Raw genomic sequence first — 11,496 nt, 5'->3', positions numbered from 1 at the left:
TCTGCTGGGTCGGGAGCTGGAACCAGGTTCTGTTGGGTCGGGAGCTGGAACCAGGTTCTGTTGGGTCAGGAGCTGGAACCAGGTTCTGCTGGGTCGGGAGCTGGACCAGGTTCTGTTAGTTTCTCTGAATCGTTGGGATTAAAACCAAAGAACTGAGACTCTTTGACCAAATGTTTATTCAGGACCTCTTTCTTCTTACAGAACATGTAAAGAACGTTCTCCAGCCTCCGTGTAGAACCGGTCCGTTACTGAAGAACGGAAGAAGCTGGAATGACCTGAACTCATCTTCCAAAGGTGACTGTTTGAGGGTTTGGGTTCAACTCTTCATCACTTACCTTTACTAACGAGCTTCTTCCGTCTCTCTTAGAAAAACACAATAAAGTTTAATGATCCACACTTTAATGACCCACGCTTTAATGACCCTCACTTTGATGACCCACGGTTTAATGACCCTCACTTTAATGACCCACGGTTTAATGACCCTCACTTTAATGACCCTCACTTTGATGACCCACAGCTCAAAGCTCCAGACAAAACGAACATTCAGTTATTTCCAATCAGAACACAGTTTGGTCTCATTTTACTGAACAGAGAAAAACGAGTCATGTTCTCCAGCCGTCAGACGGAAGACATGTTGGAATCAGCAGACGGCGAGCTGAACGTCTTCTGATGGTCTTTAAGGATCTGAACGTCTCTGTGGAAGTGCGTGGCGTTAGCGGGCGGCTGGGGGGCGGAGTCAGAGGGGTGGGGCTGCTCAGAGCGGGCCTTGGATGGATGGAAGTGTCTGACTGCAGACGAAGGTAAGGCCGTGTGGTTTAACCGGCCATCAGCCGGCGGCAGGAAGCCAGCTGCTGTCCTTCTGTCCGCCTGTCCTCCTGAAGCCGAGCAGGAAGACAGGAGGGGTGAGGACGGGCTCTCAGGTCTGACCCCAGCAGCCCCAGCAGGGGACAGCCTCGTCTTACAGTCCGCTCCAGCAGAACGGCTGGGTGGACACAGGTCTACAGCAGGTTCCCGGCAGTCCGGACTCCTGGTTCTGATCCCGTCACACCTGGAGGCAGAGTCTCTGTGCGCCGGGTCGGTGGAATGTGAGGCGTTCCCAGGATTGTGATGTGGCTCTGAAGGAGGAGGGCTGTTCCCTGACGGCAGCTCTCCTCTGAGGGCCAGCACGTTCCTCAGGTGGCTCTTCAGCGTTTCTATGGGGGGGATGGCGTGTTTGTTGGTGACACCCACCGGGTCGGCGTCAGAGGAGCAGCGGGGAAACATGGCGGTCTGCTGAGGACTTCCGGCGTCTTTGTGTTTGAGTGGTGGTGGAGTGTTCCTGTTGTAGGACCGGACTGGACTGGCCCGTTTGAGGAGAGGAGGAACATCCAGAGGAGGCAGCGAAGGAGCCGAGCTCCCGCCGCTCTGAGAGTCACAACCTGGATCCTGAGGACCACCTTTGGTCTCATCAGGAGCCCTGATCCTGGCTGTAGGTGAGAAACCGGACTCCAGGTTCTGGAAGAGCTGCTGTTTGGCTGCAGAGATCTGGTTCAAGTCACTGAGGATGGCTTCCAGTAGATATCTGTCAGACGGAGACGCTCGATGTTCTCCAGGAACCACGTTATCTGCATGGGTCTGACCGCCTTCACCGGCGGTTTGATGATCGCCGTCTTCGAGCAGCGACACGTCGTCCTCCACGTTTTCCACATCCACGTCACTGTTGTCGCTGATGTGGATCCGACCTGCCGACGGTCCTGCCGCCTCCGACCCGTCAGAGCTCCGATCCAGGATCTCTGCCGGAAGCTCCCCGATGTCTGCGTCCAAGGCCCCGCCCACGCCGGCCGAGTGGACCAATGGGAGAGGAGGAAGGTCAGAGAAGTCGATGGTCTGCTGGCTGCTGAGGGGGCTGCTGCTGCCGCTGGGGAGCTTCCTGTTGGTGACGCCGTCATGGCTGCTGTCGCTGTCCAGGGTGATGATGACCGGAGGGCTGAGAGAGACACAGAAACATCATGAAACCTGATTTACGAACAGAAGGTCGCCCCCTGCTGGCTGCAGAGAGCCTCAGCTCTGAGATGAAGCTCACCAGAACAACGCGGTCAGTTCTGCTCATCATACCTGCTGTGCCGCGGCCTGCGGTGCCGTTTCCGGCGCCGTTTGTGTCCCAGAGGCCGGGTGGCGCTGGAGGAGATGGTGCCCTCGTAGATGATCTCCACACTGGGACTCCGGTCCTCCCTGGACCTCTTCCTGCTGGAGGAGGACAGGGAAGCAGTTATGGAGCTGATTGATATCATTTTAATTCTGTGGTTAACAGGAAGTGTCTCTCTCACCCCTCCTCTCCAAGGCCCCCGTTCTCCTGCTGATCCTCCTTCCTCGTCTTCTCCCTCCTCCTCCGCCGCTCCTTCCTCCTCTCCCTCGGCCGCCCCCCGCTCTGCCTCCAGCTCGGGTCCTTGGTGCTGCTGTTCAGGTGCCGGCTCTTGTACTTCCTCTTCCCGCCGGGCTTCTCTGCGTGGTGGGCGTGCTCCGCGGGGGAGCGGCTGGGTGTCGGCGGAGTCTGGGGAGGGGAGAGGCAGAGGGGGGAGGAGGGAGATGAGCAGGAGGGGGAGGAGATGGGGGAGACCTGGGCGCAGTGGAACTCCAGGCTGGAGTCGGCGCTGGAGTCGAACAGGGGGGGTGAGCGGCGCCGCATCATGGGGGGGTAAATGGAGCGGTTCGGGTTGCTGAAAACGCCGCTCCTCCTCTGCCCCTCCTCCCGCCCCCTCTTCTTGTTCTTCTTCTTCCTCCTCCTGCCGCGCTGTGTGTCGTCTCGTCGCCGCCGCTCAGGCGCCGCCAGGTTGAGCGAGCACACAGACTTCCTGCTTCGGCCCGAACTTCCTGACCACGAACGTGAGCGCCACCCCCCCACCTCCTCGTCTTTCTGTCCCGCCTCCTGCTCTGCTCTGAAGGCACCTGATGTGGAGGGAGGGATTATGGGTAGGTAAGAGGAGGAAGGAGTGGGGGAGGGAAGAGGAGGAGTCTTTTCAGCTGGCTCCTCCTCCTTCTTCTTCTTCTCTCCCTCTTCTTCCTCGGTGTCGGAGGACAGCTGCACCAGCTCAGGAGTCCGCTCTGCGATCGGCTTCTTGTACCCAACGATGAGACACTCCTCCTCCGCCTCCTCCCTCGGTCGGTCTCCTCCTCGCTCGTTGGCCGGCTCCTGAGGGGTGGGGCTTAATGACAGCGGTGGAACAAGTGAACACGATGGTTCTGCAGTGGAGTAGGAGGGGCCTGGCGTCTCATCGTCCCACCCTGACAGGCTCAGGCTGCTTCCTGTCTGGATGATGTCATTGAGGTCGTTGATCACGGTTCCCTCGGATCTTCCTCCCCTCTCCTCCACCTCCTCCTCCTCGGATATGGCGATGACAGAGCTCCCCTCGGAGGAGCTGCTGAAGCCGTCCAGCTCCATGGCAGCGGCGGGGGGAGGCTCGTACACAGCCTGCAGGTCGTAGCTGTCCATGTTGAGCGGCGAGCGGGCGAAGCTCACCAGCTCGTGCAGGAAGTGCTCGGTGCGCGCCTGCAGGAACGGCCGCAGGTCTTCTTCTAAGTTCAGGGTGTTCTCCAGACCGTGGAGGGCGAGCCGCGCCATGATGATGTTCTGAACGATGTCCACGAGAGAAGAGTTAGAGCCGTACATCACCCTCAACTCCCGCCGCAGCCAGGGGCGGAGCCTGTTCAGGTGGGAGTGGCTCTGATGGAAACTCTCTGCTGTGATGTCACGCTGTTGCCCTGTGTTACCACTGACGCCTGCAATGCCGCGGACTCGTATGCCGCATCGGTAAAGCATCCGGCGGAAATCCAGCATCTGCCCGTCCCTCAGCCGCTGCATGGTCCCGCCTTCTCGCTGCAGCCGCTGCCTCGCCGCCAGGCGGGTCATCAGCCGTCGCAGCGCCCGGTTGTTAGAGGCCAGAGATGCTGCCGCCCCTCTGAGGCCCGTCAGCTCGTTCAACAGCGCCCCGCGCTCTGCAGAGTCAGCCCCGCCCCTCTCCGCCGGCAGCTCCTCTGCCTCCTCGCTGTCCTCCGCCACAACGTTTGAGACGCTTAGGTGGCGAGAAAGAGGCGGGAAAGACAGAGGAGGATGATCGAGGTACAACTCCCACACCCCTCCTGCCCTCTCCTCCGACCCCCTCCCTCTCGCTCCCCTCTCCCTCCTGCGCCTCCTCGTGGTCGTCTCCCTGCCTTCAGCCACCCGGTGCCTCCTCAGCATCAGCCTCATGTGGTGGTCACTCCTAGCCGCTGATGCCATGGCCGCCACCATGGCCACGGTGGCGGCCACACTGTTGTTGGTGGGCGGCGGCTGCAGCGTGTACTCCTTGAAGTCGTCCTCGGCGCGGACGGAGTGCAGGATGGAGGCGAAGGGCTGCTTGCAGAGCGGACACTCGGCCTTGTTGTGCGACCACTCCTGGATGCAGGGGAAGCAGAAGCGGTGCAGGCAGTGGTCCAGGTACGCCAGGTTGTTGAAGCGATCCAAACAGATAGGACACTTGGAGTCGGGTGACGCCTCCTCCGCCGCCATCACTGCTCGCACGGAGCTGGCTGAGGTGGTTGGAGGTGAGGAGGAGGAAGCGGCAGCAGCTGTGGCTGATGCTGAGGTTTTGTTGCTGTTTTTCCTCCTGCTGCTGCTCCTGCTGCCCTCTCGACTCCTTTCTGTGGTTTCTTCCACCGGACCGCCTCCTCCTGAAGCTGCTGCACCATCACCCCGCCGCACGCGCAGCTTCATCCGCGTGGGCGCCGTCACCTGAGCGCAGAGAGACGCAGGGTTCAGAGTTCAACTCAAAAACAGTTTGAGATTAAACTGAAAACTGTCTATTTCCTGCTACACAAGTTAGGTTAACACAACAACAGCTGACCCAGGAACAGCTGAATGTGTGTAACTCCATCATTTAGAAACTGGAGGATCCAGGTATTGAACCTGAAGGAACATGTTCAGTTTCCCCTCCTGCAGCTCCAACAAGCAACATCAAGTTATGGACTAAATACTTATATTCTGCTCTAATTCTGGTTTCTAACAAAGACTTTCTCTGTTATCATCATAAGCTTTTACTTTAACATGTTTCCTGAAAAACTGTCCCGTAAAAGCTGCAACAACAAACCTTTCTGTTGACAAGCTAGCATTGCTAAACAGTTAGCACTGAGCTAACATCTGTTGTTTAATAACAGTTTGACTAAATTTAGTTCAGCATCTAAAACTACAACCTGCAGACATTCCCTGACAGATTACAGGTCACGTGACATCAAACAGGTAACTTTCTGCCTCTCTGATGAGCTGTTAGCATGCTAACATTGCTAGCTCCCAGCACCTCCGCAGGAAGACGCTCCCCGGTGGCTCGCTCCTCATTATCCGGGTTTCTTTTCCTTCTCCGGGAGGAGTTCCGCGCCGGAGGCGGCATTTTCCCGGCAGCGATGACCTCGCTCCCCCCAGCTCCGGTACTCGGGTCCGTTTAGAACCGGGCTGCCGTTAAAAACGGAGACATTTCGTGTCGGCTGTGTCCCAAACCGAAGCTGCTCTCTGTTGGAGTAATAGGCCGCAATGCATGATGGGAAATCCACCCTCCGCCTGTTTTTTCATCTCTAGAGACAAAGATCGTCAACATTTACAGGCACATCACTCACACCTACAAATAATTATTTAAATCTCCCAAATGTTCTACTTTTGACTGGATACTATTCAGAACAGATACGTTTTTCTTTTCTGATTTAGTCTCTCATAGGTAAATAATATTTTTTTAAATAAATTTATTTTGAATTGTTAAATCAATTTTCTTTGGTTGGAAATATTAAAACATCAAAAGCTTAAACTAAGAACACTTTACTCATATAAAATTTGTTTCGAAATACTTGATCTAAAATAATGCATATGCTTAATTTTTTAATAACTGATATTTTTTAGTCAGTATTTTTATTTTTCAAAAAAAGGTCATAAAACTTGTTTGTAACGGTGTAAAAAAAAAGCGGAGGGAGACCTCCTGTCTCTCCGTGTTTGGTTGCCAAGGTAACGGCAGCTCCGGCTGAGCTCAGCCGCGCTACTTTAACTAATGTGATAAACATTAGAGATAAATTATCTAATAATAAAATATTTGTGAAGCTGGAGACTGTTTACAGTTTTCGGTTTCAATAAAAGTTAAATGTTTGCCGTGCAGGTTGCTCTCTGCGACACAAGCTGGCTCCGTTGTTCTTAAAAAGGAGGAAGAAGAAGAAGAAGCGGAAGTAGCAGCTCGGCTGTAAACAAACCGAACCGAGGAGGATTTTCTGTCCCAGCAGGTCGATCTAAGGCTGTCAGGAGGACATGGAGACCCTCAGTTCCCGGGCTTTGGACAGGATTTACTCTGCGGTAAAAAAAAACAACAACTTTCATTTAAACTTTATTCTGAGTCTGACGTCACATGCTAACCGTTAGCTTAGCCGCTAAAGCTATCTAGAGGATAAACAGGTTAAAGCCATAACACAGGTAATAACAGCAGGTAAAAACATACAAAAACTGCAGTTTTAAAGTCTTTTTAAAAATGCTGTGCTATAAAATAATTAAACCTGGCATAAATAGTTTTATAAAGGTATTTAAAAATGTTTTTAAGACTGTAAATATATAGTTTCTGAATGTCTGTTAAAGGCAGTTTTACTTTATTTTATTTTATTATTTTACCTAATGCTGCTTTTTCCACTCAGTTTCAGTCCTTGTTCCTGAACATGAGGGCAGATTTTGCCGTTTGTTCTTAATATTTTCAGGCCTAAAAACTGTTTCCAGCAGTTTCTGAAAGTCGTGTCTTTAAAAACAAAAAGAAAATAAAGTCCTGAGGGAAAGTCTTTAAGAATCACTTTGAGCTAAAATCCATTTCCTGTCTGATTCAGCTGAAGGAACAGGACCAGATGGTGTGTCTGTGAGAGCTGCTGGGAACAAACCCAAACTGGATTCGAACCGGAGTCCATCAGCTCTGGGTCGTCTTCTGTAGTTAGAAACCTTTTTCTGCCTCTTTTATTTCAGATAAATAAACTCTGTTCAGCCCCAAACTGAAGGTGTAACGGTGAAATCAGGTGTGTCGTTAACCGTCACCGGACCTGCCGCTCTGAGCGCGCTCCTCGGTGTTGGACGTGGTGTGAAGTCCTCTGGGTCTCTGTCCTGCAGGTCCTTCTGGCCCTGGTGCTTCTGTCCTGGTCCTACGTCATCTACGCCAGCAGGGTCGCAGCTGATTGGCTACTGGAGAGAAGGACCGCCCCCCTGCAGGGAGCCTGACGGCCAGCCTGAGAGCTGCTGCAGATCTGGACCTGAAACGGGTCGGTCCAGTCCAGGTCCTTAGTCCCCCTCCTCCTCCTCCTCCTCCTCCTCCTCCTCCTCATCATCATCATCATCATCATCATCATCATCATCATCATCATCATCATCCTGCTGCAGCTTCATGATGAAACCAGACCCGTGGGTTCTGCTGCTCCCTGGGAACCTGTCAGAAGGAGCCGACCCAATCGGACCTCAGACCCGGGGGTTCTGGTTCTGGTTCTGGTTGTGTGTGAGGCAGGATGAGGAGTTTTTCCTTCAGAGCGACTCTGTGAGCTGAGGCTCCACCCACAGGAACAGTTCCAGCCAATAGGCTGAGAGCTTAGTTCTCTGTTGGAGCAGCTTTGGTTTCTGACATCATTTCCTGTCAGGTGATCCCTGACTGATGACGGACATCAACGCCAGCAGTTATTCATTTAGTATTTTTTATCTTAGAGTGGATCTACTTTCTTGTCTGCCATCTTTTGTTTTGCATTTGTTTTAATAAAGAATAAAGATTATGAAAAGGAAGAAACTTGTCTCCTGTAAAGAAATGTTCTTCAGATGGCACTGTCAACATGCTTACCCATATATTCAGCTTTCTCCACAGGAATTAAATATGATCCTGGCATAACAGAGGACATGAAGGGGGGCTTGACCTCTGACCTATAGGTCAGAGGTCACTTATTTATTTTATATTATATAAGAACTAATTCCTCTTTGCATTTGGAACTTTTTCTGTTTTACTTTCCTCACTCTGTTCATTTATGATTTTTATTTTCTCGTTAGTTTTATCATGTTAAATGTGTTCCTCGTCGGGTTTTTAGGAAACTTTCAATAAAAAAGTCTTTTAAAATCAAATGAAGTGTTTTAAAGAAAATGAAAATCTTCTGTTCAGTCAGGTTTTTGGAGAACGTCAGTAAATTAAAAATGTTTTAAGGTTTTAGATCCAATGAAACGGGGATATCTGACATATTTCTGTCAAACAAAGATTCTGAGGCCTCATCTTACAGCTTTTATATTTAATCATCTTCAGGTGCTTCAACTGCAGGACTAATAATAAAAATGATTAAAAATCAAACTACAATCTAACATAAAGGAGTTGGAAATGAAAGTGAGAAGGCCTGCAGTCAGAGAGCAGACGCAGCTGGAGGTCAGCCTCACTCAGCTGTCTGAGACCTGAGACCTGCAGTTTCTGACGGTCTCCATCAGAGGTCCTTATCCACATCTCCAAACATCCTGTTACCTGATCTGAACTTTCTGTTTCTGCTGGATTTGGTAGAAAGATGCCGTCATGTTAGATGTTGCAGGTAACAAACTACCACCAGGATCTGATCCACATCTTCAGTTGTGTCTGTAGTTCTCCAGAGGAACAGGAGAGGAACCCTGAGAGCTGCAGCTCAGGGTTTGTCCAGCAGGGGGCGGCACAACATCTGGTTTTCTTCTTCTGCCAGGATGATTTATACAGAGTCCTCCTGAAACACCCAGACCTGATCCAGGGTCAGAATATTTAACTTTTAGTTGCTTTCCTGAACTCAGCAGCTGAAACTTTTGGGATTATTTGAAGCTGACTGACTTCAGACTCCGACGGTGTGGATTTAACTGGATATAACTGCATGTAACTGGATTTAACTGCATTTAACTGCATGTAACTGGATTTAACTGCATTTAACTGCATGTAACTTAATTTTTGATCCAGTTTTATTCTTATTTTCTGTTTCTGATCAGAATAAAACAATCAGATGTTGCTGATTCAGACTCTTACAGCAGTTTGTGAATCAATCATCGTTTCTTCCAGTTTCCCTCAGAAAATGAAAAGGATTCTCCTCGCCAGGCGTGACTCCCTTCATGTGTTCATCTTGTTTCGTTGGGACTCATCTGCATGAGAGGATTAAAGCTGGCAGCAGCTGCAGGATGCAGCTGAGCTCTGACCGTTGTTCTCGATTGTTCTGAAAGCACGCCTTAAATCCTCAGAACTCTGGACCAAACCCTTTAATTCTCCTGCAAAACTAAACCTTACATGTAAAACACTGTTATCTCTTCTTAAAAGTGTATTTAGTTTTCAGATGACACACAAAGCATCATATGAATAAAGATAAGAACCAGCTGAACTCTGATGTTCTCGATGGAAAACACTTCTTCTCCGTTCATCAGAACGAANTCAGGCCTTTTTCTGTTCAGAGTCACACTGACTACAGACAGTAAAATACTGTTTTTATACCCAGAACACACAAATATATTTGATTTGTCCCATAAAAACAGTGAGCTGTTCCTCCCAGCCAACACAAAGCTGCACCTACAGAGGTCTACAGACAAACAGAAGGATTTCCTGTTTAAAACTCTTCTGACCACATCACAAAGATCCCGCCATGAGAAGCATCACCTGGTTGCTGGTTGTAAAACGGTGTGACGGGTGTTTGCCCATGGGATGAGGCAGTGAGCACAGCAGGGCAGTGTGTTTTAGATCTGCAGCTTGGGTGTGAAGCAGGAAGTGTGCTCGTAGTTTCACAGAATCGGTGCGCGGTGTCTCAAGAACCAGTATTTGTGTGGAAACAATCGAGAACAACTGTAAAGAGAACCGTCCTGTAGAACCAGAACCAGCTCCATTCTGAGGGAGGAATGCCTATCACCCGCCGTGCTGGGATGACTCTCAGCTACCACCACACCTGAGGCATCTGTGTCTGATTTATTGACCTGTTTAAAAGGAAGAAGTCAGAATAAATAAAAAGCCTCAAGGGAAAACTTTGGCTCTAAACTGTTTTTTTCTTTCTAGTATTTTTAGAACAAATCATGATCCTTCCGCCCTCGTGCTTCAAAGTTCAGACCTCCAGGTTGAACCTGAGGACCTGGAGGACTCGCTGCTCATGCCACAGTGTCCAGATGCACCTGAACGCATCACGACATCAGACAGCTGTTTGTTAAACCTTTAAGAAATAAATAATTTATATTTTCTCACATTTCCCTCTGAAATATTCAGATCTTGTTTTTAACTGAAGGTTTCTGCAGAAAAAATCTAAAATCTGACAGTTTATCTCCAGCTGGTGTTTGTTGTTGTTGTTGTTGTTGTTGTTGTTGTTGTGTCTCGGATCAGGAGGTGAATGTTCAGGCAGTCGGGTTTGGGTCCAGGTTGGTCCTGCAGAGGATTCAGACAAACTGAAGAGGGTTTTTAATTACAGCTAACAACCCGCGTGTGTGTGTGTGTGTGTGTGTGTGAGAGTGTGTGGGTGTGTGTGTGTGTGTGAGTGTGTGTGAGTGTGTGTGTGTGTGTGAGCGAGTGTTTGAAGTGTTTTTAATTGAATGAGTATTCAATCTCTCTCTCTCTCTGATCCTCATTCTGTCTGGAGCTCTCTCAACCTCTGCCACTCAGGACATTTACACATCAGAGGATCAAAGACGGCCTCTCATCCATCTGAGACCGAGTGTGTGTGTGTGTGTGTGCTGATAGTAGTTACTGAATACATCAGAGCAGAGCCTGAAATAAAGGTGAGACAGTTTGAAGATGACCAAACTGGAAATAAACCCTCATCTGGTCTTCAGCAGCTGCTGGAACGACTCGAACAGCTGGTTCCACCGAGACGAACAGGAACCCACTGAGTTCTGCTGGAGCAGGACCTGGACCCAGGTTCTGTTGGGTCAGGACCTGGACCCAGGTTCTGTTGGGTCAGGAGCTGGAACCAGGACCTGGACCCAGGTTCTGTTGGGTCAGGACCAGGACCCAGGACCTGGACCCAGGTTCTGTTGGGTCAGGACCGGTATCCTTCAGGACAGACGAGGACGAGTAAACAAACAGAAAAGTTTTGATCTTTTATTTGAAGTTTGTCTGTTTAACAGGAACGTTACACGACTGTAAACATAAACAAATAAATAAATAAATAAATAAATAAAAGTTGTAAACAAACACAGGTCCACAGTCAGGACACTCACAGAATCAACAACATTTAATAAACAGAGAAACGAAGAGACACCGAACTAAAGGACCTGAACGAGTTCTGAATCAGGTCGGGTCCATCAGCAGCTCCTCGTTCACAAACCCCGGCACCGACGAGCACGGCTCCGTCTCCGTCTCCATGGCAACGTGTTGGGACACCTTGGCGTCGGGGCCGGAGTCCTTGGTGGTCGCAGACGTCTTCTTCCCCTCCAGCCAGTATGTCACCATGTCTCCTTTCCCCTGGAGGAGAGGGACAGAGGAGGACAGGGACAGAGGAGGACAGGGACAGAGGAGGAGACAGGTCAGAGGAGGA

At 50.3% G+C, this 11,496-nt stretch overlaps 2 protein-coding genes and 1 long non-coding RNA gene across 5 annotated transcripts in view; 1 reads left to right on the top strand and 2 right to left on the bottom strand.

Moving 5' to 3' along the window:
- Nucleotides 1–153: 153 nt before the first annotated feature.
- On the bottom strand, nt 154–5,819 carry LOC108228415 (E3 ubiquitin-protein ligase Topors-like). 3 transcript variants are annotated; one of them, XM_037976611.1, is made up of 4 exons: nt 5,292–5,819; nt 2,307–4,747; nt 2,095–2,223; nt 154–1,966 (listed from the first exon to the last, which is right to left on the bottom strand). In XM_037976611.1, the coding sequence occupies exons 1-4, from the start codon at nt 5,397–5,399 to the stop codon at nt 619–621; spliced, it is 4,026 nt and encodes a 1,341-aa protein (XP_037832539.1). In that variant the 5' UTR covers nt 5,400–5,819; the 3' UTR covers nt 154–618. The 3 variants fall into 3 exon arrangements, with proteins under 3 accessions (XP_037832539.1, XP_037832538.1, XP_024858993.1); XM_037976610.1 differs by having other exon boundaries at nt 2,095–2,226; nt 5,292–5,816; XM_025003225.2 differs by having other exon boundaries at nt 2,095–2,226; nt 5,310–5,790.
- Nucleotides 5,820–5,972: 153 nt separating this feature from the next.
- Nucleotides 5,973–8,116, top strand: LOC119617208. Its single transcript, XR_005233430.1, has 2 exons — nt 5,973–6,340; nt 7,130–8,116. It is a non-coding gene; the product is annotated as an uncharacterized LOC119617208 (long non-coding RNA).
- A 2,970-nt stretch (nt 8,117–11,086) lies between these two features.
- Nucleotides 11,087–11,496, bottom strand: part of LOC108228472 (atrial natriuretic peptide receptor 1-like) — a 14,883-nt gene continuing 14,473 nt past the window's right edge. Inside the window, exon 23 of the mRNA XM_037976614.1 lies at nt 11,087–11,423. Coding sequence (XP_037832542.1) covers nt 11,250–11,423 — 174 coding nt within the window. The 3' untranslated portion in view covers nt 11,087–11,249. The remainder of the gene's footprint in view (nt 11,424–11,496) is intronic.

The sequence above is a fragment of the Kryptolebias marmoratus genome, linkage group LG7, assembly GCF_001649575.2.
Source record: "Kryptolebias marmoratus isolate JLee-2015 linkage group LG7, ASM164957v2, whole genome shotgun sequence".
In the NCBI taxonomy this organism is placed as follows: domain Eukaryota; kingdom Metazoa; phylum Chordata; class Actinopteri; order Cyprinodontiformes; family Rivulidae; genus Kryptolebias; species Kryptolebias marmoratus.
The sequence above is the reverse complement of the archived record's forward strand: the minus strand, read 5'-3'. Positions and strand labels throughout refer to the sequence as shown.